At 42.9% G+C, this 23,871-nt stretch overlaps 1 protein-coding gene across 7 annotated transcripts in view; it reads left to right on the top strand.

Annotated features, from left to right (window-relative positions):
* The window catches only part of LOC144494916 (transducin-like enhancer protein 4), a 169,716-nt gene that overhangs the window by 34,826 nt on the left and 111,019 nt on the right, over positions 1 to 23,871 (top strand). For all 7 annotated transcript variants that reach the window (XM_078214513.1, XM_078214512.1, XM_078214511.1 and 4 more), the window contains exon 5: positions 23,472 to 23,534. In XM_078214513.1, coding sequence (XP_078070639.1) covers positions 23,472 to 23,534 — 63 coding nt within the window. The remainder of the gene's footprint in view (positions 1 to 23,471; positions 23,535 to 23,871) is intronic.

Genomic DNA, 23,871 nt, shown 5'->3' with positions numbered 1-23,871 from the left:
TAGCTTTTAGTGGAATTGTATATATTTGTCACGTTACGGGACAACTCACCTACTCTATGTAAAATAGTGCCATGAAATTTCTTTATGTCCACCCAGGCAGGCAGATATCATTCAAAAAAAGTGTCGCAGCAATGAGGTAGCATTCATGGAATACTACTCAGAAATGATAGCCTCGATTATTTTTGTGTGCTGAAGTTTAGCTTCGCACTTGGGACTATATACAACTTCCTGACTTGGCTCAACTATAGCACTCTCACCAAGTTGATTCTTTGTGGCACCAAGACATGTACTTTATTTCCAAAATAGAAGCAGAAAATACGGAAATATTCAGCAGGTCAGACAGCATCTATGGAAAGGGAAACAGAGTTAACAGGCTGCATTTTCATCTTCAAGGCAAGTAGCAGGAGTCAGGAAATTTCCTGGGCTTGGTATGTCTAGATCGTATGAAAATGCCTGAAAAGGTAGGATTTTCATTTTGGGAGCGTACGCAATGGAGTCCAAATACATAATAAGGCATGGCTGAGATCCCATACATTCATTAGAGTGCTGAAACAGTGGGAAAACATTATTAGATTCCCAGCTCTAGCTCTCATCTCTTCTGTCCATTTCACACTGTTTACTTACACAAGATAGAGGTTTCAAGTGCTTGCCATTCCAGCTATTGCCACTTTAAAGGGATTGGATGATTGACACTTTTATTGGCCTGTAGTAAAAGCAATGACAGACCCAGCAGAAGGGACGGGTCAGCGATACATGGTCAGGAGGAAGTTGCATAGGATTCATCAACATTGATTCTGGACTCCATGAAATCTCATGCCATCAGGTAAAACACATGGGCAAGGAAACATCCAGCTGATTACCCCCCCCCCCCCCCCCCCCCTCCGCTGATGAATCAGTACTTATTCATGTTGAACACCACCTGGAGGAAGCTCTGAGGACGTCAAGGATGCAGAATATACTCTGGATGAGGGACATGAATGTGTGGCTCGTAGCACCACCACGTGCCGAGCTGGCTGGGCACTAAAGGACATAGTTTCTAGAGTGGGACTGCAGCAGGTGGCGAGGGAAAAACATGCTTGACCTTCTCACCAACCTGCCTGCCACAGATGCAATTGTCCATGATAGTATCAGTGACAGTGACCATTGCACAGTCCTTGTGGAGACGAAGTCCCGTCTTCACATTGAGGACACCCTCCATCACTACCACCTTGCTAAATTGGATAGACTTTGAACAGATCCAGTGACTCAAAGCTGGGCGTCCATGAGGCGCTGTGGGCCATTAACAGCAGAATTGTACTCAACAACAATCTTTAACCTCATGGCTTGGCTTATCCATCACTCTTCCATTACCTCCAAGCCAGGGGATCAATCCAGGTTCAATGAAGAGTGCAGGAGGGCATGCCAGGAGTAACACCAGGCATACCTAAAAACGAGGCTTCAACCTGGTGAAGCGACAACACAGTGTCAAACAGTCGAAGCAGCTAGTAAGAGAGTTAAGCAATTCCACAGCAAACAAATGAGATCTAAACCCTGCAGTACTGTCATATCCAGATGTGAATGGTGGTGGACAACTAAACAACTCCGTGGAGGAGGAGGCTCCTCAAATATCCCATCCTCAATGATGGAGGAGCCCAGCACATCTGTGCAAAAGATAAGGCTGAAGCATTCACAATAGTCTTCAGCTAGAAGTGCTGAGTGGATGATCTATGAAGGGCTCCTCCAGACATATATCATCGTTCCTTCACTGTTGCTGGATCAGAATCTTGGAATTCACTCCCTAACCGCGTGATGGGTATACCTACACCTCAAAAATTGCAGTGGTTCAAGAAGGCAGCTCAGCACTACCTTTTCAAGGGCAACTAGGAATGGGCAATAAATGCCTAGTGGCACTCATCCTGTAAATGAATAAATAAAAAACTTTTAAAAATAAGGAGCCGCCCATTTAAAATGGAGATGATGAAATTTCTTTCACTCAGTGGGTCATGAGTCTTTGGAACTTTCTTCCTGAAAAGGTAATGGAAGTAGAGTTTTGAATATTTTTAAGGCAGATGTGGATGAATTCTTGGTAAGCATGGGGATGGTGTGTTATCGGGGGTAGGTGCAATGCAGATTAGAAGTTACTATCTGATCAGCCATGATCTTACGAAATGATGGAAGAGGCTTGAGGGACTGAATCGCCTACTCCTACTCCTTGTTCCTATCTTCATATGTCAAATGGGCATTGAAGTGCTGTGGCTTGGCATGGAGGGAATGGGGGAACCATGCAGGAGTGGGTGGGCATAGTTTAGCATGGGGAACATGGGTAGGATATTTTCAAATTGCACGTCAAAAGATTCCCTAATCCAGACTATTGTTTACGACACCTCTGATGTGCCGTGGATTACAATTCTTTGAAAAGCTGGCCTGGCTCCATGAAAATTATGGTGGGCTAGGACATGTCTATACCCATGATTCAGCTAACCAAGTCTTGATGTCAGGGCATGAGTCCCTGACCTGATCTAGCCTGCGCCCTTAAACAGTACACCTGAAAATCAGAAACCTGGTGTTGGGAATCTTGGAATTGAGGCCCCGGCCACCATTTACACCCCTCCACCGAATCTCTCCACCTCCACGAAAATCCAGCCCAATGTTTCAAATCTTCGTCAGAACTGACCTCTGTTAATAGTATTATAATTATATTATTAGGATACACAGGTGAAGGGCATTGCTTAATTAAGCACTTGGAACACTTAGAGAGACTCTCCAAATGACATTTTAATTTGATTTAAAAGTTTCCTTTAATATTATTGTATTTTGTTAAAGTGCCTCTTCAAGGGGCTGTCATTTTAACTTATTTATTTGTTATTTATTTATTGTTCTGTCTCAAAACATGTTATAAAGAGAGGCTGCTGGGATACTGGTATTATGGGCAGCGGAGAGGGACAAACTGAGCTCCTTTATTTTTCTCTCCGTCTGCCTGTGAGCAGAGGCATTTGAACTTTTGAAATAGCCTGTTTTCCTAAACCATTTGTTTGTGACTTGCATTAACCTCTCTTTCGGGTTAATTCAGAAGTATGCAGAGACTTGGCCCGCTCCCTAAGTGAGTTCTAACCATGAGAAAATGGCCAGCGGCATAGTGGTTCGCACTGCTGCCTCACAGCGCCAGGGACCTGGGTTCAATTCCCAGCCTAGGTCACTGTCTGTGTGGAGCCTGCACGTTTTCCCCATGTCTGTTTTGGTTTCCTCCGGGTGCTCCAGTTTCCTCCCACAGTCTGAAAGACGTGCATTGATGCATTGGCCATGCTAAATTCTCCCTCCGTGTACCCGAACAGATGCCGGAGTGTGACAACCAGGGGATTTTGACAGTAACTTCATTGCAGTGTTAATGTAAGCCTACTTGTAACACTAATAAATAGACTTTTAACAATCTCATGGAGAGATACATGCAATGTTACTGAGTGGATGCAAGAGCAGTGTGATCCGTGCAAAGGGTACAAGACTCACTAAGTAAACTGGAGCAGTCTGCTCAGATTGTGAGCGCTGACATCCATGGAATACATGAAGAGCTGCATTCCTTTAATAGGTGTTCACGCTGGTAGTACAGCAGTTGCTGTGCCCTCATAGCCAGCATACTTAACCCATCTAAACGTCAATGCAGGGCTGTGGAAGGTAGTGAGGAGGGTGAAGGTTCTGAAAGCATCTCGGCAATGTCTAACTCCCTGGTCCTTCTGCCAGAGCCCTCACTTGCTCTGCTTTTCCCAATTACAATGGCTGCTCTTTCAGAAATGCAGAGGCCGCAGTCTGAGGTAGTTCCCCAGCGGGTCCCTGTATGATGAGGCTGGCCATCATGCTAGTCAGTGTCATAGAAAATGAGAGTTGAGCAGCCCTGCCTCCATCCCCTCCAAGCAAAACAGCGGCAGTTTGTAGGAGCATTGGTGAGTGCTGGGTGCCAGATCACCCTGATCACTGATCGTTCATCGTGGTATCACTTCCTGTTCCATTTATATATACATCACAATTTAAGCATATTGCAAATACAAATCACTATTACCCAGAAATGTTTTATTCTGCTTTTGCAAATGTTTACAGAATGAAGATTGTTCTTCCCATTGGCATTAAACTGCATGCTGAAGTCCTTCTTTGATTGACGCCATCAGGAGAAAGAGGATGCTCATCTATATCTATCAATGGAAGGCTGTTTCCTTCTCTTGACCTTCTGATAATGTAATAGTACACCAAAGATTGGGGTTTGAGATGCTCCTTGCAGCATTTCTTGTCCATCAGTGATTGCCTTTAAGGGAGGGATCAATGATCAGACTCAATGATCAAATCCAATGTTCCAGGTACACTTCAAGCATGAGTACTGTGTCAAAGTCACATCCATACGTGAATGTTACTGTAATAATTCAGGAAACCTGCCTAGAAAGGAACATTATTTATTGCTGAACGTAAAGCCACAACCATGGTGTACACACACATGTCCTTGTCTGGGATTACAGTTCAGCAGGCCCAGTCTTGGATCTGCCTTATAAAAGGCTCCAGTAATGAATTCAAGCTGGGCAGGCCATTGCCTGTTTCCAGGGGAACTCATACTCAATGAGCCCCACAGGAAGATCAATCAGTGATTCCCCATGGACCTCATGGCGGTTATCACAGTTACATAATCACTTTTGTGGTTTCTTCGCTAAATTTGAAGCCTGTGTCTTCTAGGTGGTAGAGACTGTGGTTTAATTGGGAGCCCAGATGTTTGGCAGCGTTGCACGTTGCAGATGTCGGACACTTCTGACACTGGGCAGCAGTGGTGGATGGATAATGTGAAAGGTAGCTGAAAGAGTTGTTCTAACACACATGTAGTAGCAACCTGCATAATGTGCAGTAGCTGCAGTACCATTACCACATACAATCATATCTAAAGATCATGGGTGTAAAGTCCTACTTCTTACTGGCACTCTTGGCAATAGTGGGCATGGTTTGATTAAGCACAACATGGTATTTTCACTAGCCCATTGGCAGCCTCTAAAGTAAATGTGAATGGTCCAAGTTGTGATGGACTTCTCATGTTGCATTTGTGCATTATATTGAGGCCAGACGTTATTATGATGGTTATGATTTCAGCCATGTTGCTGGGCCTGACTGTCAGTATTTACTGTTGGTTTTCTCTCTTGTTGGGAGTGGGTATTTCTCTGAGGAGGTTAATGGTTTATTCTGTGGAAACTGCGCATCAGGAACTGGCTGATGTAATTTGTGATCTTTCAACAGTCTAGGAGAATCTACTCTGGATTAGCAGGTTTCTGGCAATGAGGTGCTCCTGTAAAGAATCAACCAAGGCTACATGGGCCTACTCTTCAGCTGGTCTCACCATTGCCATCTCCTTCATCCACCTCTGCCAGATCTTTGAGCCTGGACAGGGGTCTCCTCCTCTTGTTCTCATCTTCCTCATCATCCTCCTACTCAGACGTGAGACCTGTAGGTCCAGCTTCTGCCCTCTCTCTCTGTGGGCCCCTTTGCTGTGCTATATTGTGTCACATGCAACAGGCAATGACTTTCTGGCGATCCATGCAGGGAAATACTGTAGAGCTCCTCCAGAATGGTCAAGACAACCTAAAGTGTATCTTCAAGATGCCTTTAGCCTGCTTATTGTATTGCGGGTCAGCACATGGCTGCTGTTATTATGGCTTTTGGGCTCAAGTTGTGGCTGCCAAAACGGGGTCATCAATTAGCTCCTTAAGGAGGTATCCCTTGTCCCCAGAAGCCAACCATGGATCTGTGTTGGTGTCTGAACAAATTGAAGGAGTTGTAAATTCCTCAGGATGAATGAGTCGTGGCAGCTTCCACGGTACCATTTACGCACTTACAGAAACACACCATCTGTACAAACAGGGAGTAGAAGAATTTCCTGTTCATGAACGTATCAGGTTGATGACTTGGTGCCCTTGCTGTGATGTTGGTGCAGACAACAGTCCCCTGCATTTGCGGGAAGCCTGCTAATTCGGGAAACCCCTGGCCTTCTGTTTCTGCGATGCTACATCCATCGGGAAGTATGTGCTCCCCCAGCTGGGCAAAGATGGCATCTGTGACTGCCTTGTGCAGCTGATTCTGAGATACTGCAGAGGTCTGTGGCTGAGCTCTGAAAAGAGCCAGCAGCATAAAAATTGTGCTGTGACCTTAAGTGTTACTGGCCGAGCACGCAAATCTGCAGACTGTGGTGCCAGATCTTGTTGCACCATGGCACACAACTCAGTGGCCAATTTCCAGGTTAACCTAAGCCGCCTTCTGCATTGGGTCTCTGCAATATCCAGAATGACCTTTGCAGTTGGTAGGCTCTCTTACCTCAGGGTAAAACCTGATTGTTCTACATCTGCTTGGTGAGCACTGTGCTGCCTCCAACTCCAGCTCTTGTCCCCTCCCTCTGGTCACATGTTGCTCCTGTTCTCATGCATTTGTGGTGCAAATATGCGAAGGTGCCATCTCCATTTTGCAGATTCTTTGCCATGATGCACATTCGTCCCCTTCTCTGGCACACTGTCCTTTCTCCCACCTGGGTGCCTAAGTCACAAGGGGCAAAAATATATGGTCTTCCAAGGCCACAAGCTCCACCTTCCAACTCTCCTGGGTGTCAGCCCCACACACCTGTATTTGAATTTGTTGAAGTTCTGTTGCATTTTGTGAAAATGTTTAAAGCTTTCTAAAAGGGTAGCTGAGCTCTCCAAAGAACTCTGGTAAGTTTGGACCTTTTCCTCAAATTCATCGAGCCCACATGAGGGAAGTTATTCCTGACTGACGGCAGCTGCATTTTAAAATGTGCCACTGACTCTGTGAACCGCACCTGTGTCCCACCTCCATAATTCCCCACGTAAATGGGGACCTAATGATATGGGACTTCTGGAGTCGGGGCTCCAATTCCACCTCGACTAAGATGTGGAGCCGTTCGGTTTCGGTGAAAATTTGGGCCTCAGATAGGTAGATGGGAAGCAGGTGTGTGTAATGATACAATCTGTAAATACAGTCATTATAAGAAAAATATTAGTGTCTAGTTTCATACTTCATCACCTGGCTTGGAGCTGATATGACCACCTGCTGAGTATTTCTAGAATTTACTATTTTTCCAACATCCAGAGTATTCTGCTTTACTCTTTTTTTTTCGTTTTGTTTTCTTATTGTTATGTGGAGCTGGAATGTTGCACACAATCCGGCCAAATAAACCAGTAAATCAGTTCACCAAAAACTGTTGTTTTTGTGGGCAAATCTAAGGAAGGATAGATCAAATCATTTTTGATGTTTAAACAGAAGTGTTCGCTCAGCAGAGAATTTTATTTTGTGAGTGTTGCTAAGATTGCACTTTATACGATTTGAATTCTTGCCAGTTTGGTGGTAGAAATATTTTAATTTCTGTTCTAGTCAAGCATTTGTTTAAGGCCATTCACTTATCAAAATGCCCAGGACATGACCTAAAAATGCTGCTTAATGAAATACAATAGCTTTCAATGTCACACTATATATATATGATTCATACATTTCAATCTGTAATGTGCAATATTCTCTCATGTTAATTTAAACTTGGCAAACAGTTGCTTGCCAGCTCTTAAGAAAGCAGAATTTATGCTTTATTAATACCGATTTAATTTCTAGAACAAATCAGCATGAACATTTCCTCCCAACATGCACATGCCCACTAATCTAGGTTCACACCATCTTATTGGCAATAAAGTTTTTTTTATTGAAAGGGTTACTATAGTGATTTTTATATGACTACAGAACTGCATGTAGTTTCTCAGAGCAAACTGAATGGATGAAGAAGCAGATATGTTGATGTGTGTGGTTTCTGCTGGTTTAAAGAATGTGATTCTAAACTTTCGATGTACTTTTAACTCGCAATGTTTATCCTTCTGGAATGTAATAAAGCTTTCACTTGAGTCTTTCAACAAATTAAAAAGAGCTTCAGAATTCAATATTAGATACAGGAAATGCATTTTTAAATGTAAGGAGTGTGTTTTGTCAGCTGAAAAAATGCGTCAATGAGGCTTTTTTGTTTTGCTTGGAAACAGAATAGATGATAAAGAAGCATCCATGGGAGGAACGTTTTTGGAAGAGTTCAAGTGCCTTTATTGCATTCAATAACCTTTGTTTCCTCTTCTCTCTTCCCCCTCCACCCCCGCCTATGATAGACGGCATATAAGAAATCAGTGCTTTTCAAATGACCCAAGCTATCAATGAATGTAGTTGTTGTTCAGGGATGTGTGACCCACGTGACCTATAAATCTGATTGGAAGCTACAGCTCTGGTAACATGGTTGGATTCACTGATGGATGGCAGATTAAGGGCTGTGATTAACCATGTGATTTGCAGGCTTGGAATCTGTTGCCAAAGCAACATTCATCGGATGCAGTCAGAATTTCAAGTGACCAAATGAAATTCAGGTGGTGGAGCATTTTCTCTTGCTTTCCCATTTTTCCTATGTGGCCTACACTTCAAAGTGAAAAATAAATCTTTGATGAATCTGCTGTTCTCCCTTAAGCTGTCTGTTACTCATCAGACACCAGGTTGCAGTTCAGTGAACAGAAGAAAAGGTTTTAATAAAAGCCGTGCCACAGGCTGTAATGCATCATTTTAGGCCTCTAATTACATTACAATGACAAATATCAATGGTGACAACAGCAATAACCTACATCCTTTAATAGCCGGGTTGGAAAGGATTTTGGGCTCTCTGCCATTATGTTAGACTCCATTTCAAAAGTAGACCATTAGGAGTGTGTATTTGACAGTATTATTGTCTGATAACCCAAGCTCTGTGAAAGGGTCTGTAAATAAATGATGCTTCACTATCTGCCATTCCCTGAGGACAAAGGAGGGCACATTATACAGTGACCGTGGAAGTGCTGGTGTTGCTGTGGTAACTTTCTCTTTAAACAGGGAATGCGTTGTCTAATTTTCTTAACTTTCTAGTCTTTGTCTTTTGACAATTAGTGCTGTGATAAAAGCTTAATTTTTGCTCTCTTTTTAAAATGAAAGTTAAGCTTCCACCTTCCTAGTGATTCAATTTCTGGAATGGTCACATATGAGAGACCATCTCCTTTCCAGCACTTCCTTCACTCACTCCTGAATTATACTTGTATTGGTCTTATTTTCAACCTTTTCCGGAAGGTACTGATTCTCGTTGGGAATATGGTTCATGAGTACGATCAATCTTGCGATAATGCCAAGCAAGGAACCACCCTTTGTTTAAAACAAGACAGCAAACTGTACAGTATAGAGGGGGGATTTTAATCACCAATGACAGGCGGCACAGTGGCACTGCTGCCTCTCAGCGCCAAGGACCCAGGTTCAATTCCTGCCTTGGGTAACTGTGTGGAATTTGTACGTCCTCTTCATGTCTGCGTGGTTTCCTCCGGGTGCTCCAGTTTCCTTCCAGCCCCAATTCACCCTCTTCCAGCTTTAATGGGGAAGGATGATTAATTGGCTGTCTGGGTGGGATTGGTCAGTAAAACCTTTTAAGGCTCTGTGCCTCCTTGTTAACAGAATTTTAATTTTTAAATCATAGAGGTCGTGTTTCCTGGGGCTCAGGAATCCCGGTAGGTAAAAGGAGACAGGCAGAACCAGATCCATGAGGTAAGTTCATTTACAGCACTGCTACTTGTAGGCCAGGAAGATCAGGAGACTTCCCTCCAGCCCCAGCAGACTGTAGACCATTTTACCATCCTGGGGCAATCAGAGAATAGTACAGCAGAGCCCAATTTGTTTTTCCCAGATATCATCACATGTGCTTTTATTGGACAGCAGTGTTCTTTCATTTTTGTTCATAGCACAGACAGTCCAGTTTTAGTGTGCCCACTGAGTTCAGTAAATACAGTAGAAAGTAGGGTACAAAACTTGGATCTTTCTCATCCTTCTAACTCCAGATAACAAGTGAATTATTGGATTTTTTATTTTGACTGATTTTAAGTTATGAAGACTGAATCTATACTTATATTTCTATACAGAGCATTGGTCTCCTTAATTAAGGAATGATGTAAATTCATTGGAAGCAGTTCAGAGAAGACTGATACCTGGAAAGGGAGGGTTGTCTTATGAGGAAAGGTTGGACAGGCTAAGCTTGTATCCACTGGAGTTTAGAAATGTAAGAAGCGACTTGATTAAAACAGAAGATTCTGAAGGATCTTGGCAGGGTGACTGTGAAGAGGATGTTTCCTCTTGTGAGAGAATTTAGAACTAGGGGTCATTGTTTAAAAATAAGGGGTCACACATTTAAGACCGAGGTAAGGAAAATTTTTAACTGATAAGCAAGGGGGTGAAAGGTTATTGGGGTTAGGTGGGAATGTGGTGTTGAGGTTACAATTAAATGAGCTGTGATCTTGTTAAATGGTGGAGCAGGCTCACGGGGCTGAGTGGCCTACTCCTGCTCCTAATTCATATGGTTGTCTAACCTGTCAGGTGTTTCCAATTGAAGTGGGATCACAACACTTCATTTGCCCTTTTTCTTTGAGTTTACACAAGTGTATTTGTGAATGGAAAATGTGAGGTATTATGATCAGGTGTGTCAAAATGAAAGAATTAAAACAGGATTGATAGTATAGTATGAATTGCAAAAGACATGGATTGACCAGGGGATAATGTGTTCCAACTCATCAATTAAAGACTTGTAAAATTAGCACAAGAATGAGCTGTAACACAAATAGCATGAAAAATTGAGAGGCACAGCACAAAATACACAAATATTGGCTTTCCTCGTAGCATATACACTTTCATCATCAAATCGCTGGTAGTTTATCATGATAGCAACCAGGAAGGTTTTCCTATGCCCAGCTTTGAGTGAGACATTTACTATTGTTTGAATATGTATATCATATCTCTGACTATATTGTGAATTCAGCTGTGGCTATTGATTTGATGGCACAGTTTTCCATTTCCATTGTGCTAATTAGTCAGATAAATACTCATTACTGTTGAAACACTGGCTGTTTTGTTGTATAGATATAGATGACTGGCGCTGCCATAGCATTGCTCCCACAGGACACTACGACGCCTGAGAAAACTTGGATCGTCTTACTGTTGGTTGTGTAAGGCACAGACGGTGTGTACTGTAGCATAAAAGACATGAAACAGCCCTCTTCCTATTATGTTTTAATATCCAGCAACAGTACGTTATACATTATTAAAACAGAAAATGAAAGCTCTTTTAGCTTTGTAGGTTGTATATCTCACGTTATCATTCATTGATTAAAATGGAGGTCACACCATTGAATTTCAGTTCAAAAAATATCAGGTTGAGAGAATCTGAACCAAAAATGTGCATCTCATTGGGGTGAAGGTAGGACTTACTGAGCAGAAGATTGTGAGAGCTGAATTAACATCAGTAAGTATGTTAATTTACATAGATTGGTTCAATGATTTTGCAATTTTAACATTGTGCATTAATTCCGATCACCCACACCGTTAGGCTCAGTAATTCTAAGCTGCTTTACCCCATTTGTCATCAGCACTTAACTGTTCAAAAAGAAATCAAATGAGTGGGACTAAAGAGACTTACTTCTGCGAAGTATGAACTTCTGATTTGTTAGTTAAAAGTAATTTATTTAGAAAAGCTTAAAAATGAAGTGGGAGCACAAATATTTACTCGGGGCCGCAGAGACAGGTTCAGGAGGTGGTGGATGATTGTGGGAAGGGTAGAGAATTTCCAGACTGGAGACCAGAATTATGGTGTTCCAGACGTCTGCTGTTTCAATTCTTTTAGCAGGTTTCTCACCCTGATTGGCAGACTGGCCGTTTGTCAGCTGGGAAAGCAGCAGAGGAGTTGATCCAAAGCAAGTAGAAGATCGAGGCAGGGGTGGAGTAGTGGAACTTTGTAGGGAATCAGGGATGGGGTGGGGCTGTAGAAGAACACCGAGAGGCTGAGGGCTGTTGGAGGATAGGGTATGGAGTTGGGGCAGGAGGAGATCAGGGAGGGTAGGGCAGGATGGAATGACGAACAATTGGGGGCAGGATGGGATGGGGAAAATGGAGGCAGGAGGAGATTAGGGGGCGCGTAGGGACAGGATGTTCTATTGGGGGCAACTGGGAGCAGGAGGATCTATTGGAGGTGAGTGGGGTCAGGAGGTTATCGGGGTGGGAGCATGGGTTTGCATAGAAGTGTGGGCAAGTAGGATATCAGGGATATTATTCAGGGGTGGATGGAGAGTTGGAAGTCTGGAATACTCAGGCGTGGGGGTGGGGGGATGGGGAATGAACAGGGAGAGGCAGAGATTGGGAATGATCGGCTAAGTCAGATGGTAAATGATTTGGGAGGAGTTGGAAATAGGGAATGATCAGGGGAGTTGGATACTGAGTTTGATTGGGGGGTGGAGTCGGAATTTGGGTATGATGGGGGTGGAGTTGGAGATGGGAAATGATCGGGGTAGTCGCAGATTGGGAATGATTGGGGGTGATTATGTTGGATTCAGAATGTTTGGGGGGAATCGGGGATTGGGAATGATCAGAGGAGTGTGTTGGATTAGGAATAATTGGGGAGTTGTGTTGGATTAGAGATTTTGAGGGGGGGAATCAGATTGGGAATGATTGGGGGTGATTATGTTGGATTCAGAATGTTTGGGGGGAATCGGGGATTGGGAATGATCAGAGGAGTGTGTTGGATTAGGAATAATTGGGGAGTTGTGTTGGATTAGAGATTTTGAGGGGGGGAATCAGATTGGGAATGATTGGGGGGTGTTGTGTTGGATTAGGGATGTTGGGGTGAGTCGGAAATTGGGAGTGTTTGGGTCTGAGCTGGAGATTGGGAGCGTTCGGGGTTGGGAAATCTGAAATTGGAAGTGTTGAGGGTTACAATTGCAGCAACTTTTATCTTTCAAACACTGTCAGAAATTGAACCTTTGTGTCTACTCTGTCATCATAATCGAGGATGGCAGGCCCGAATTCAAGGACCAATGTATTGCGTCCCCAAACACAATTCAATAAATGGCTGCCCAAAATTGAGTTGGTGTCTTTTTCAGGCGGCTGAAGCAGCTACCTCAAATAAATGCTTGGCCTTTTTATATATAAACTAGAAACAGTAGGCCATTCGGCTCTTCGAGCCTGCTCTGCCATTCATTTTGATCATGGCTAATCTCTTCCCGCCATATCCCTTGATCTCTTTAGCCTCAAGAGCTATATCTAATTTCTTCAAATCAGACAATGATTTGGCGTCAACTACTTTCTGTGAAAATGAATTCCACACATTCACCACCCTCTGGGTGAAGAAATTTCTCCTCACCTCAGTTCTAAAAGGTTTACCCCTTATCCTTAAACTATGACCCCTAGTTCTGGATTCCCCCACCATTGGGAACATTCTTTTTGAATCTACCCTGTCTAACCCTATTAGAAGTTTCTGAGATTCCCTCTCACTCTTCTAAACTCCAGCGAATATAATCCTAACCAATTTAGTCTCTCCTCATATGACACACCTGCCATCCCAGGAATAAGCCTGGTAAACCTTCACTGTACTCCCTCTATAGCAGTGGCATCCTTCCTCAGAAAAGGACACCAAAACTGCACACAATACACCAGGTGTGGCCTCATCAACTCCCTACACAATTACAGTAAAATATCCCTATTCCTATACTCAAATCCTCTCGCTATAAAGGCCAACATACCATTTGCCTTCTGAAAGTCTAAATAAACCACATCCACTGGTTTTCCTCAGTCAACTCTACTAGTTATATCCTCAAAGAATTCTAATAGATTCATCAAACGTGATTCCCCCTTTGTAAATCCATGCTGACTTTGTCTGATTTACCACTTCTTTCCAAATGCAGAGTTCTGAAATCCTTGACAATGTACTCTAGCAACTTCCTCAGTTCCGATGTTAGCTTCACTGGCCCATAGTTCCCTGTTTTCTCTCTGCTTCCATTTTTGAATAGTGGGCTCACATTAGCTACCCTCCAATCTGTAGGAATCAGTCAAGTCCAAAGAATTTTGGAAAATAACCACCAATGGATCAACTCTTTCCATATTGATATTCTCCTGAGGGACTTGTTTTAGGATTGCTCAAAGAAATTTGACTGTGTTGAGTAGAGTAGATATCAGGCATCCTCTGTTTAGGTTTTCCATGTATGGATGTGAAAATGGGAGTAAATTTAATTTTTTTTACATTTTAAGTGAAATAATGACCTGTGATCCTGAATGCCCTGGCAGTTTTATTCGCTGTCCTGCCCCACAAACGCACAATCAAATCAATATAGGCCGAGAATTTCACTGCCATGGTTAAAATAGCTGGATTGTTGGAAAACCACAAGTCTTGCTCTTGAACACAGCACTTCTCATTTTTACAGGTGTGAGAAGGGAGCCGGGCATGTTTTGTGCGTGCATATTTAACAGAGGCAACTGGCTTTTAAATCATCAGCTGCCTCCTGAAGTGGAATTTTGGTAGCCTTGGAGTGTGAAATCTGACGTGTGCAGATTAGACCTGGTAAGAACAGATCTGAATTTTGTAGATTCTTTTGGGTAGCTAGGGTACACTGGACTGAGGGCACCCTTGAGGGAGATCAGATGCCCATTGGGGAAGTTCAGGTGCCCTTTGGAATTGTTAAAAGTAGGCATAGATACATATTAAACATATTAATGTCAAGCCCTTGGAACTGTCAACAGAATTGACAAAAGCAACTTGTTAAAGAACCTGTCAAAGACACCTGCGTAAGGGGGCTGTCAAGGCATTTAAAAGTCCTGCCCTTTAAATCTTTGAAATGAATGCCTTGAATGTTTAAAAAGAAATGATTGTTTGCTATTTCACTCTTTTGACTTGAGCCTGAAGACTTCCATTATTGGATTGAGTTTTAAGTTTCTAGGTGTCCAGATCGCCATCAACTATTCTGGTCCCTCCATGCTGAAGCTATAATTAAGAAAGTCCACCAAAATCTCTATTTTCTCAGGAGGCTAAGGAAAATTCAGCATGTCCGCCGCAACTCCCACCAATTTTTACAGATGCACCATAGAAAGCATCCTTGGTAAGCAGAGCTTTGTATGAATCCTGCTCTGACCAAGACAGCAAGAAACTACAAAGGCTTGTGAATGTAGCCCAGTCCATCATGCAAACCAGCCTCCCATTCATTGACTCCATCTACACTTCTCACTGCCTCAGAAAAGCAGCCAGCTTAATCAAGGACCCCACATGCTCTCTTCTATCTTCTTCCGTCGGGAAAAAGAAAAAAATGTCTGAGACCATGTTCTAACTGACTCAAGAACAGCTTCTGCCCCGCTGCCATCAGACTTTTGAATGGATCTACCATATATTAAACTGATCTTTCTTTACACCCTAACTATGACTGTAACATTGTATTCTGTACCCTCTCATTTCCTTCTCCCCTATGTAGTCTATGAATGGTATGTTTTGTCAATATAGCGTGCAAGAAACAATATTTTTCACTTTATCCCAATATGTAATAATAAATCAAATCAAATTACTGCTGCATGACTGATTTCACAATAGCTAGTTTGATTGACAACTACAAATTGTAATAGATACTTTGAGGGACTATGAATTCCAATGCTTGCTATTATGAGGGATTGTGTTTATTGTTAGACTTAATTTACAATTCTCTAACTAGATTTTTTTAATGAATGGGAGTGCATTATCAATATAGTGAAGCTTGCAATAGGCATGTAAAACTTTATTTTATAGAACTTTATCTCATCTCTGCATGGGTCCTTGGATCTTCCCATGTTGGATACCAGGTGAGTTGGCATTGTAGGTATAAGGGCCAAAGGTTGTGGTTAGGGGCATGTGTTGGCATGAGTTGACTAAGTTGGCATAGGGGCTATAAAGGGCTAAAAGGGGAGGGGGATAAATGAAATGGTATAGATCGGCTTGGGGGCATGGGTGTGTGGAGATCATGAGGTGGGATGAGTGGCATGGATGGGGCGTGTGGGAGGGTGGGTGGGGTGGCAGGTTACGGTGGCTGAGGGCTGGAGGAAAGTTTCATGTTTTATTCTTTATTTTTAAACTTTGGACCAGATTTCTGAGGCAGGCCTTCTGCCTTGCCTGTGTCTTTTCATGGTAGTCTCCTCAATTCTTCTGAACTTCTAATCCACCCAGATTGATCATTCAATGTCCAAGCAGCCATTTTTAGAGGTTAGGTTTGCAGAGGCAAGAATTCCCTTATTTCTGCGCATCTGACCCAAGGGTGAAAATCTGCTTCACTTATAGATGCAGTCTTGCATTTCCACGTTTTTCCAACATCTTGCCTGCTCCAGTTTTGTTTTGCTCTTTATACTTGCTGTGCACAAAATGTTTAATTGAGCCTCCATTGAGGTAGTGAGAGCAGTTTAAAAAAAAATGTACTAAATGTGATTGAAGCCGAAGCTAAAGTTAAAGAACTATCATTGTGGTTATAAAAGCACCTTGAATGGACTTGCTTTACTGACAAATGGCTAAGCTGTACCTAAGCTGTCAAACTGTGACTCGTTATCTTTTAGCTAGACTTGACTAGCCAAGAACAATAGCACCTAGCATGTCTGGATTGCAACAATATAAATGTTTATCTGTGTATTTGAAGCATTTGTCAAGGGAATATCATTAGAGTAAATAGATTTTTGTGAAGATGTAGTGGGCATGTCGCTTATTATAAAGTTCCCATAGTGCAGAAGGAGGCCATTCAGCCCATTGGGTCTGCACCAACTCTTCAACCGCAGCATCCTAACCAGGTCCTATTCCTATAACCCCATGTATTTACCCTACTAATCCCTCTAAACCACACATCTTGGGACACTCAAGGGGCGATTTAGCATGGCCAATCCACCTAACCTGCACATCTTTGGACTGTGGGAGGAAACTGGAGCACCCGGAGGAAAGCCACGCAGACACAGGAAGTACATACAACCTCCACACACGCAGTCACCCAAGGCTGGAATTGAGCCCAGGTTATGTAGATTTTAAAATGTCAGTGCCAGAATGCTGTCCTTTGGAAGACCATTGTTGGAGTGTTGACCTTGTCACGTAGGTAGACTTTCACCCCCTGTTGGTCAGAAAGCAACTGGAAGCAGTACGACATGGCGGCAGCAGCAGAGACAGTTTAAATATCGATACATGTTGCCACACAGTATCGTAGGTTGAGGAAAGATTTATGAAAGTTGCTCCTGTCTTGAGCTTGCAATGAAAACCAGCCTCACTATTTATTCATGTTAAGATTTATTTAAAACCAGCTCATCGTCTCTGCATTCCATCTTGAAAATTACAAGGCACACTTCACCCGAAATGTCACCCTCAATGGAGAAAAAGTGTGGCATGATGTTGGAGCAACTCTTGATCACTCCCTGACTTATCATTATCACCTCTGAAAGACCGCCAAAAAGACTGAGACATGAGTGAATGTCATCCACGAGCTCACCAGCACTACATAGGATGCAAGAATCATTGATCTTCTTGCTTCTGCCATAGCTCTGGCCTTGACAACCTCATACTGTGCACCTGAATGGGCCTCAAGTTGTCACACCAAACTCATTGACACGCAACTTCACTCATTAATGACGATGATCTCTGGAACTCTGAGATCAGCTCCAGGCCAGTGGTTACCAGTCCTCTCAAATATCGCCCCTTCCTCCATTTGATGGGATGCAGCAACATGCAGAGAGAGAAATAACTCCTATCCGTAGCGACTTGGACCTCCCCATCCATAAAGACCTTCAAAACTCCCCTACTCACCACATGCCTTTACGAAACCCCTCTGGACACAAATTGAACATCTTCAACTCCATAATACTGATGAAACCTGGAGGAAAGCTTGGGTAGAAAACACCCAGAGAAAAAAAAATTGGTTGGATTTTCCATTCTGTTGTCTAAGTTGAGTGGTGGGAGGGAAAGTTGGCATAATTTCCACTAGGTGGTTGTGGATGAACAAAGGTGAACTTCCATTTTTCAGCTCATTAATCATGCATCAGTGAGGAGCATGGTGAATCTCATGGCAGGGCAGGCAGGTAGTTGGCTATCTCACTTTACCTCGTGGGGTTGAAGGTCCTGGCGCCATATTTAAATAAATGGACGTTCACTCATTATAGACCAAGAGCTCCACACTACTATGACAGAGTCTGTGCCGCCACAGCTTGTACTGGAGAAGCTGGCTGATGTGAACAACCTCGTCCTGGAACATACAAGGGCACCTCTGGCATGGCCTTTCACTCATCTCTAGACAGGAGCACTAATATATATATACCCATGGTTGGGCCAATCTTGCTGTAGCAATGTTCCCTGTTTGCCAGCCTCTTGACCTTCTAGAGGCCCTGCTGCTGCTTGCTGCTCAGGCCCTTGCTCCTCCTGGCCCTTTGCCAACCTGATATGGAATCTCCTTTCTTCATCAGGATGACAGCTATTACCAAGCAGCGTTGCCTGCAGTCTACATTATCAATGCTTCAGTGTATGTGTGAACAAATTGAAGTGATACATTAAATGAGAATGCTCTTTGCATATATCCACCCACCCCAAAGCCAGCAGACAAGTGCGAAGCACCTGTCCTCCATCTGGACATGAAATCTACACCCCCTTGCAGGTAAACGACATCCTGGAGGACTAGAGATGGGTGTTCCTCCCATTCACACATGAATATGTGTAGAGAGATCACTCTTTGACCAGGGTAATGAGAGCTATGTGCAAGAAGCCTCTTTTGGACACTTTTCTGCTTGTTTTCAAAATCCTTGAAATTCTAGAGAGACCATTGCCTTGGTAGCATAGAAAGACTAACCACATGATCAGCCATAACCATTCGCCTGGAAGGATGGAGGTTTCGAGTCACAAGTTGGCTGCCCTCCACCAGTCGAGCCCCTTGAAGGCATTCACCTCCCTCCCTCCCGTCATCCCTGCCCCTGACTGCAGCCGATGGCAAATGGTACAGGATGAGTGGCAGCCCCACACCTTGCCGGGGTCTTGCTGACTGACTATCTGCACAGTCATGGTCAGTTTGGGAAAAATAGTGTGCATTACCATTCAAACTCATTCCACCACCTTTTATACTCCTTCTGAGAACCACCAATTTTCCCCACATCACCATAGATCCACCAAATATTAACATTCCTCTCTTGTCTGTCACCCTTGAACCCCCTCGTTACCCTGTACCCTATTACAATCCACCTCCGCATGCCTTTCCTCCCCTCTGAAGGTGACATTTATTACCATCCGCATGCTCCTGACCCTGGCCCCTCCCATTATCCTAGCCATCTGTCTTGACTCCCTGTGACCAACCCCGTGAGACCTTCACCTACTAGACTCTCACCTTCCACCACCCACCCACCCCCCCCAACCTGCTATCTAAGAACCCCTCCCCCCCCCCCTTTCCAGATATTCTCACCCTCCCCCACCCCCTTGCCTAGACATTCTCCCCATTACACCTTCTCCTGATATTGCCCCTCCCTGGGGCACTCTCGCCACCCTTTCCCCGTAAGTCTGCCTCCCCAACCTTCACTTTGCCCTTCCACCCAAACCTTCCTTCCAACCTTCACCTGCCTCTAGTGTCCAGCTTTGTTGTGGTGTTCACTAACAACACTCACTACAAGTGAAGTTATACAGGGTCCCCAAGAAAGAGAAAGCAACATCTACAGACCTCGAAGCTGTGGAAAAAAATTAAGCCTGCCAGGCGCGCACCATTTATATACAGTCATAAAACTGAATGTCCTAAATTATCACTGTTGGCACTTTAATTTGGAGGGGCAGCTTAATTCTGGCTAAGTGGCCTTGTTGATGAAAATGTATTAGATGCTAATGTATACAAATGACGTTCTTGACATTGTTTGTCATGAAGCTCAACCTGTCTTTAACAATTCCAACAGTTTATCTTGCCGTCAGGGAACAGATTTTTTTGTCACCCACTAAATTAAGTGCTCCCACCCACCAAGATTCTCACTGCTGGCTGGAGTGCAGAATTCCACCTATTGTCTCTGACCCAACATCCTAACAACCAAGCTTCAGTCTCCCCCAGAGCATGTGGACAACTCTCAATAAAATACAGACTGGACATGACCATCTGATGTACAAATGGTATTTCAAAACCTTGCCTGGCTGTGATTGCGGAAACCCTGACCAAACCATGGAGCACATAGTAACATTTTGCCTCCCACTCAAGTTTGAGGGTGACATCCTAGAGTTACACTTCCTCTTCAGGAGGGCATTGGACTGGCTATGGAACTTGATAGTGAATCAGTGATGACAGCTTCTACCCCTAAAGTCATACGAAAGAACAAGTTTAACTAGATAAACTATGAATTAATTACACTATTACTTGTGGCCTAAAGATCGTGGAGAGTCTTTGGGAAGTCAGGGCATGAGCTACTTGCTACAGAATGCGGAGTCTGTGACGTTCTGTTGTAGCCACAGGATTTATGTGCCAGACCCATTTAACTTTCTGTTCAATAGTGATCTCCAGGAACTTGGTGAGGAATTCAGCAATGGTGATATCTCTGAATGTCAAGAGGAGATAGTTAAGCCATCCTTTGTTGGAGATGGTCATTGCCTGGCAATTAAGTCACAAGTAATATTTGTGCTACATATCAGCTCATACCTGAATGTTGTCCAGGATGATGCATGGACATGGACAGGGAACATGGACTGCTTTGTTATCCTAGGAGCTGTGATTGGCACTGTATACTCTGCAATCATCAATATTTATTCCCATTTGTGACTTTGTGATGGAGGTATAGCCATTGATGAAGAACCTGAAGATGATTGGGTCTCGGCTATTCCCTGAGGAACCCTTGTAAGTGATGACCTGAGGCTGAGATGATTGGCCTCTAATGAACCATAACTATCTTTCTTTGTGCTAGGTATAATTTGAGGTTTTGGAAAGAATTTCCTCAATTCCCATTGATCTACATTTACTAGGGTTCCTTCATGCCAAATATTGGTCAAATATTGTCTTGATGCAAGGACAATTACCCTCACCTCATCTTTGGAATTTGGTTCTTTTGTCCATATTTGATCCAAGGTTGTAATAAAGTTTAGAGCTACGTAGCACTGCGGGAATTCAAACTGAACATTGGTAAGTGCCACTTGGCAGCAATGTCCACCACGACTTCTATTACTTTTCTGACCATTGTGAGCATGTTGGCTCTTTGCAGGAGAGTAGTTATGGATTATGGAGATTATGAAAAGTTTGAAAAATTGAGGCTTTTAAAATAAAACCATAGAATCCCTACAGTGCAAAAGGAGGCCATTCGGCCCATCGAGTCTGCACCGCCGACAATCCCACCCAGGCCCTATTCTCATAACCCCACATATTTACCCTGCTACTCCCCCTGACGCTAGGGCCAATTTAGCATAGCCAATCAACGTAACCCGCACATCTTTGGACTGTGGGAGGAAACCGGAGCACCCAGAGGAAACCCATGCAGACACGGGGAGAACATGCAAACTCCACATAGACAGTGACCCAAGGCTGGAATTGAACCTGGTTCCCTGCCACTGCAAAGCAGCAGTGCTAACCACTGTGCCACCGTGCCACCCCTAAAGTAGGGAAGGTTAAAGAATCCAAGAGATTTAAATGATTTGATAAGAGTGAAATAGTGTTGACAAATGAATAACTGGAGCCCATTAACTTGAAATGGCAAAGTTAGAAGAATATTTTTATTTGACAGGTTTTTGGTACATGGGATACTTTAAGCACAAGTAGCTATGTGAGACAAATGTTACTATGTCATTTAAAAGGAAATTGGATAATTATTTGAAATGACAGAATATAAAAAGAAATTACAGGGAAAGGCTGAGAAAATGTGATTAGAGTAAATAGCTCCTGTGGGAGAATCAGCACAGGTTGTAATTTATGATTTGGTGATTACAAAGCAGTGATATAATCAAGGGATTCTGATGATAGCCTTTGAACTTTGCTTTCTGAGTTAGGTTAACAACAGCACCTGAACTCTAATATTAATTTACAGCCTTACAGGGGTACACTCTCTCTTAGTTTGTGTTGGACATTTGAAAATTGAGGTGATGTTATTGCGCTTTACCCATACCATGTTGAATCGCTGATTTGTTAACTTGATTTTTTTTCCACTCAGCCGTACCATTTGTGCTATCTTTTGTACTTGTCTTTGACAATTAATCACTTTTTAGAGCTATTTTGAGGTGTCCTTTTGAAGAATTAATAGTTGCGTTGGTGTCATACTGTGAACACTTGCAGTTATCAGTGTGGATTTCTCCACATATTTTCTCCAGATACTTGAAACGGGGTTCATTCTGATACTTAGACAGGTGATGTTTCTCATCTGTTGTAGTTTAAAACAAAATTTAGATGGACTATTTTCGGCTCATCCAAATGAGTAGAATGTTCCTTTGCTTTTTTTGTAACTTTACCCTCGTCCCCCGCCCTAAATCTTATCGCATGCTCCCGAAATTATCAAAATTGCCTGCACTTCACTAATCCAGTGATGGGAATGATGTACCCTGCAACTTTTGAATTTCTGTTTCACTCTGCATAAGTGCAGAGGTACCAAGTTTAGAAAATAAATGACCAAGACTTTAATCCATGGGCGAGGTAGGCAGCCAGCAGGCTCTTCTGGCCCTGACTCTTTTCATAGGGTTAACATGATGAGAAAGCCGCAACTAGTTGAAGTAGCTAAAGTAACAGTAGAGTTCCAATGATCAGCACAGGCTTGGACGGCAGAAGGGCTTGTTCCTGCGCTATAATTTTCTTTGTTCTTTTATTCTTTGTTGATATCTAAGCCCATCCATCCATGGTTTTCAGCAGGTGCCTTCTTGTAAGAACAGTTAAAATTATGGTCTGAAGGATCACTAGGACTGTTGACAAGTGAGTCCTACACATGATTTTAGCTGCCTGCCTGGCTGGGAAGGGAGGTTTAAAATCGCTCCCATTGTTTTTCTTCTGACAGTCAAACTAAACGTCATGATATACCACAGTTAATAGATCTGAACTATCTTTCCAGATTCTTGCAGGTGAAATGTACTCACTAATATGTATCCAACATGTGATTTATTTAATTATTTATAGAATCATAGAATGGTTGCAGTGCAGGAGGTGGTCATTTGAGGCCTTTGTATCCATGCTGACTCTCTGCAAGAGCAACTCAGCTAGTCCACCACCACTGGCCTTTCCTGTAGCCCCTGCATTTTCTTTTCCTTCAGTGTTTATCCAGTTACTTCTTGAAAACCCCTATTGTATCTGCCCATAGGTTGCGCAGTCTAGGTCCAAACAACTAATAGCAATTATAAGTTCAGGATTAAAGAGTTCTTATTTTCTGCATATCGTATGCATGTGTGTCTGTGTATTTTACATGTAAAGAGGTATGAACTCACTGAAAATATTTTTATTGGTCCCACTGTTCACCATTCTTTATTTCTTGTTAATCCAGGTATTATATTCAGAAAAACTTTTATTCCGTTGTTAATTGTTGCCAGACATGTCATGTAGGCCGTTAAATCAGCTACCTTTACTGTAGGTTAGTCTGCTGGAAAAAGAAAATCTAGTTACCACTATGTATTTCAGCAGTATTGCACTAATGACCAAAGACCTGGTTATTCTTTTGTCTTTCAGGCTGAAATTGTCAAGAGACTAAATGCTATTTGTGCCCAAGTCATTCCTTTCCTGTCTCAGGAGGTAAGCTCTCCTTAATATTGCACGTTAATGATCCTGGTAGTGTGGATGGTACTTGGCTTTTTCTTTGCGAATATTTTGTTTTCTTGAGGCATTTTCATTGTTTAGCTCTGGGGCACAGAAAAGAATTTAAGGAACAGACTTACAAATGAAGGTCAGTTCCTTCTACTTCCATCATAAAGCTTAAAAATATCAGACTATTGCTTTGGATGTTCCAGACCCAAGACTCAAGCATGCATGCTGAGTCATTTTTAGACCTAAATAGGTATGAAATATAATTTGGTTTAGACCATTTGTTGTTTTTGTTATAATTTATGAATAAAATGAGACTGTTTGATCT

The sequence above is a fragment of the Mustelus asterias genome, chromosome 6 (genome assembly GCF_964213995.1).
Source record: "Mustelus asterias chromosome 6, sMusAst1.hap1.1, whole genome shotgun sequence".
NCBI lineage: Eukaryota > Metazoa > Chordata > Chondrichthyes > Carcharhiniformes > Triakidae > Mustelus > Mustelus asterias.
Note: the sequence above shows the minus strand (reverse complement) of the source record. Positions and strands in the feature narration are given on the sequence as shown.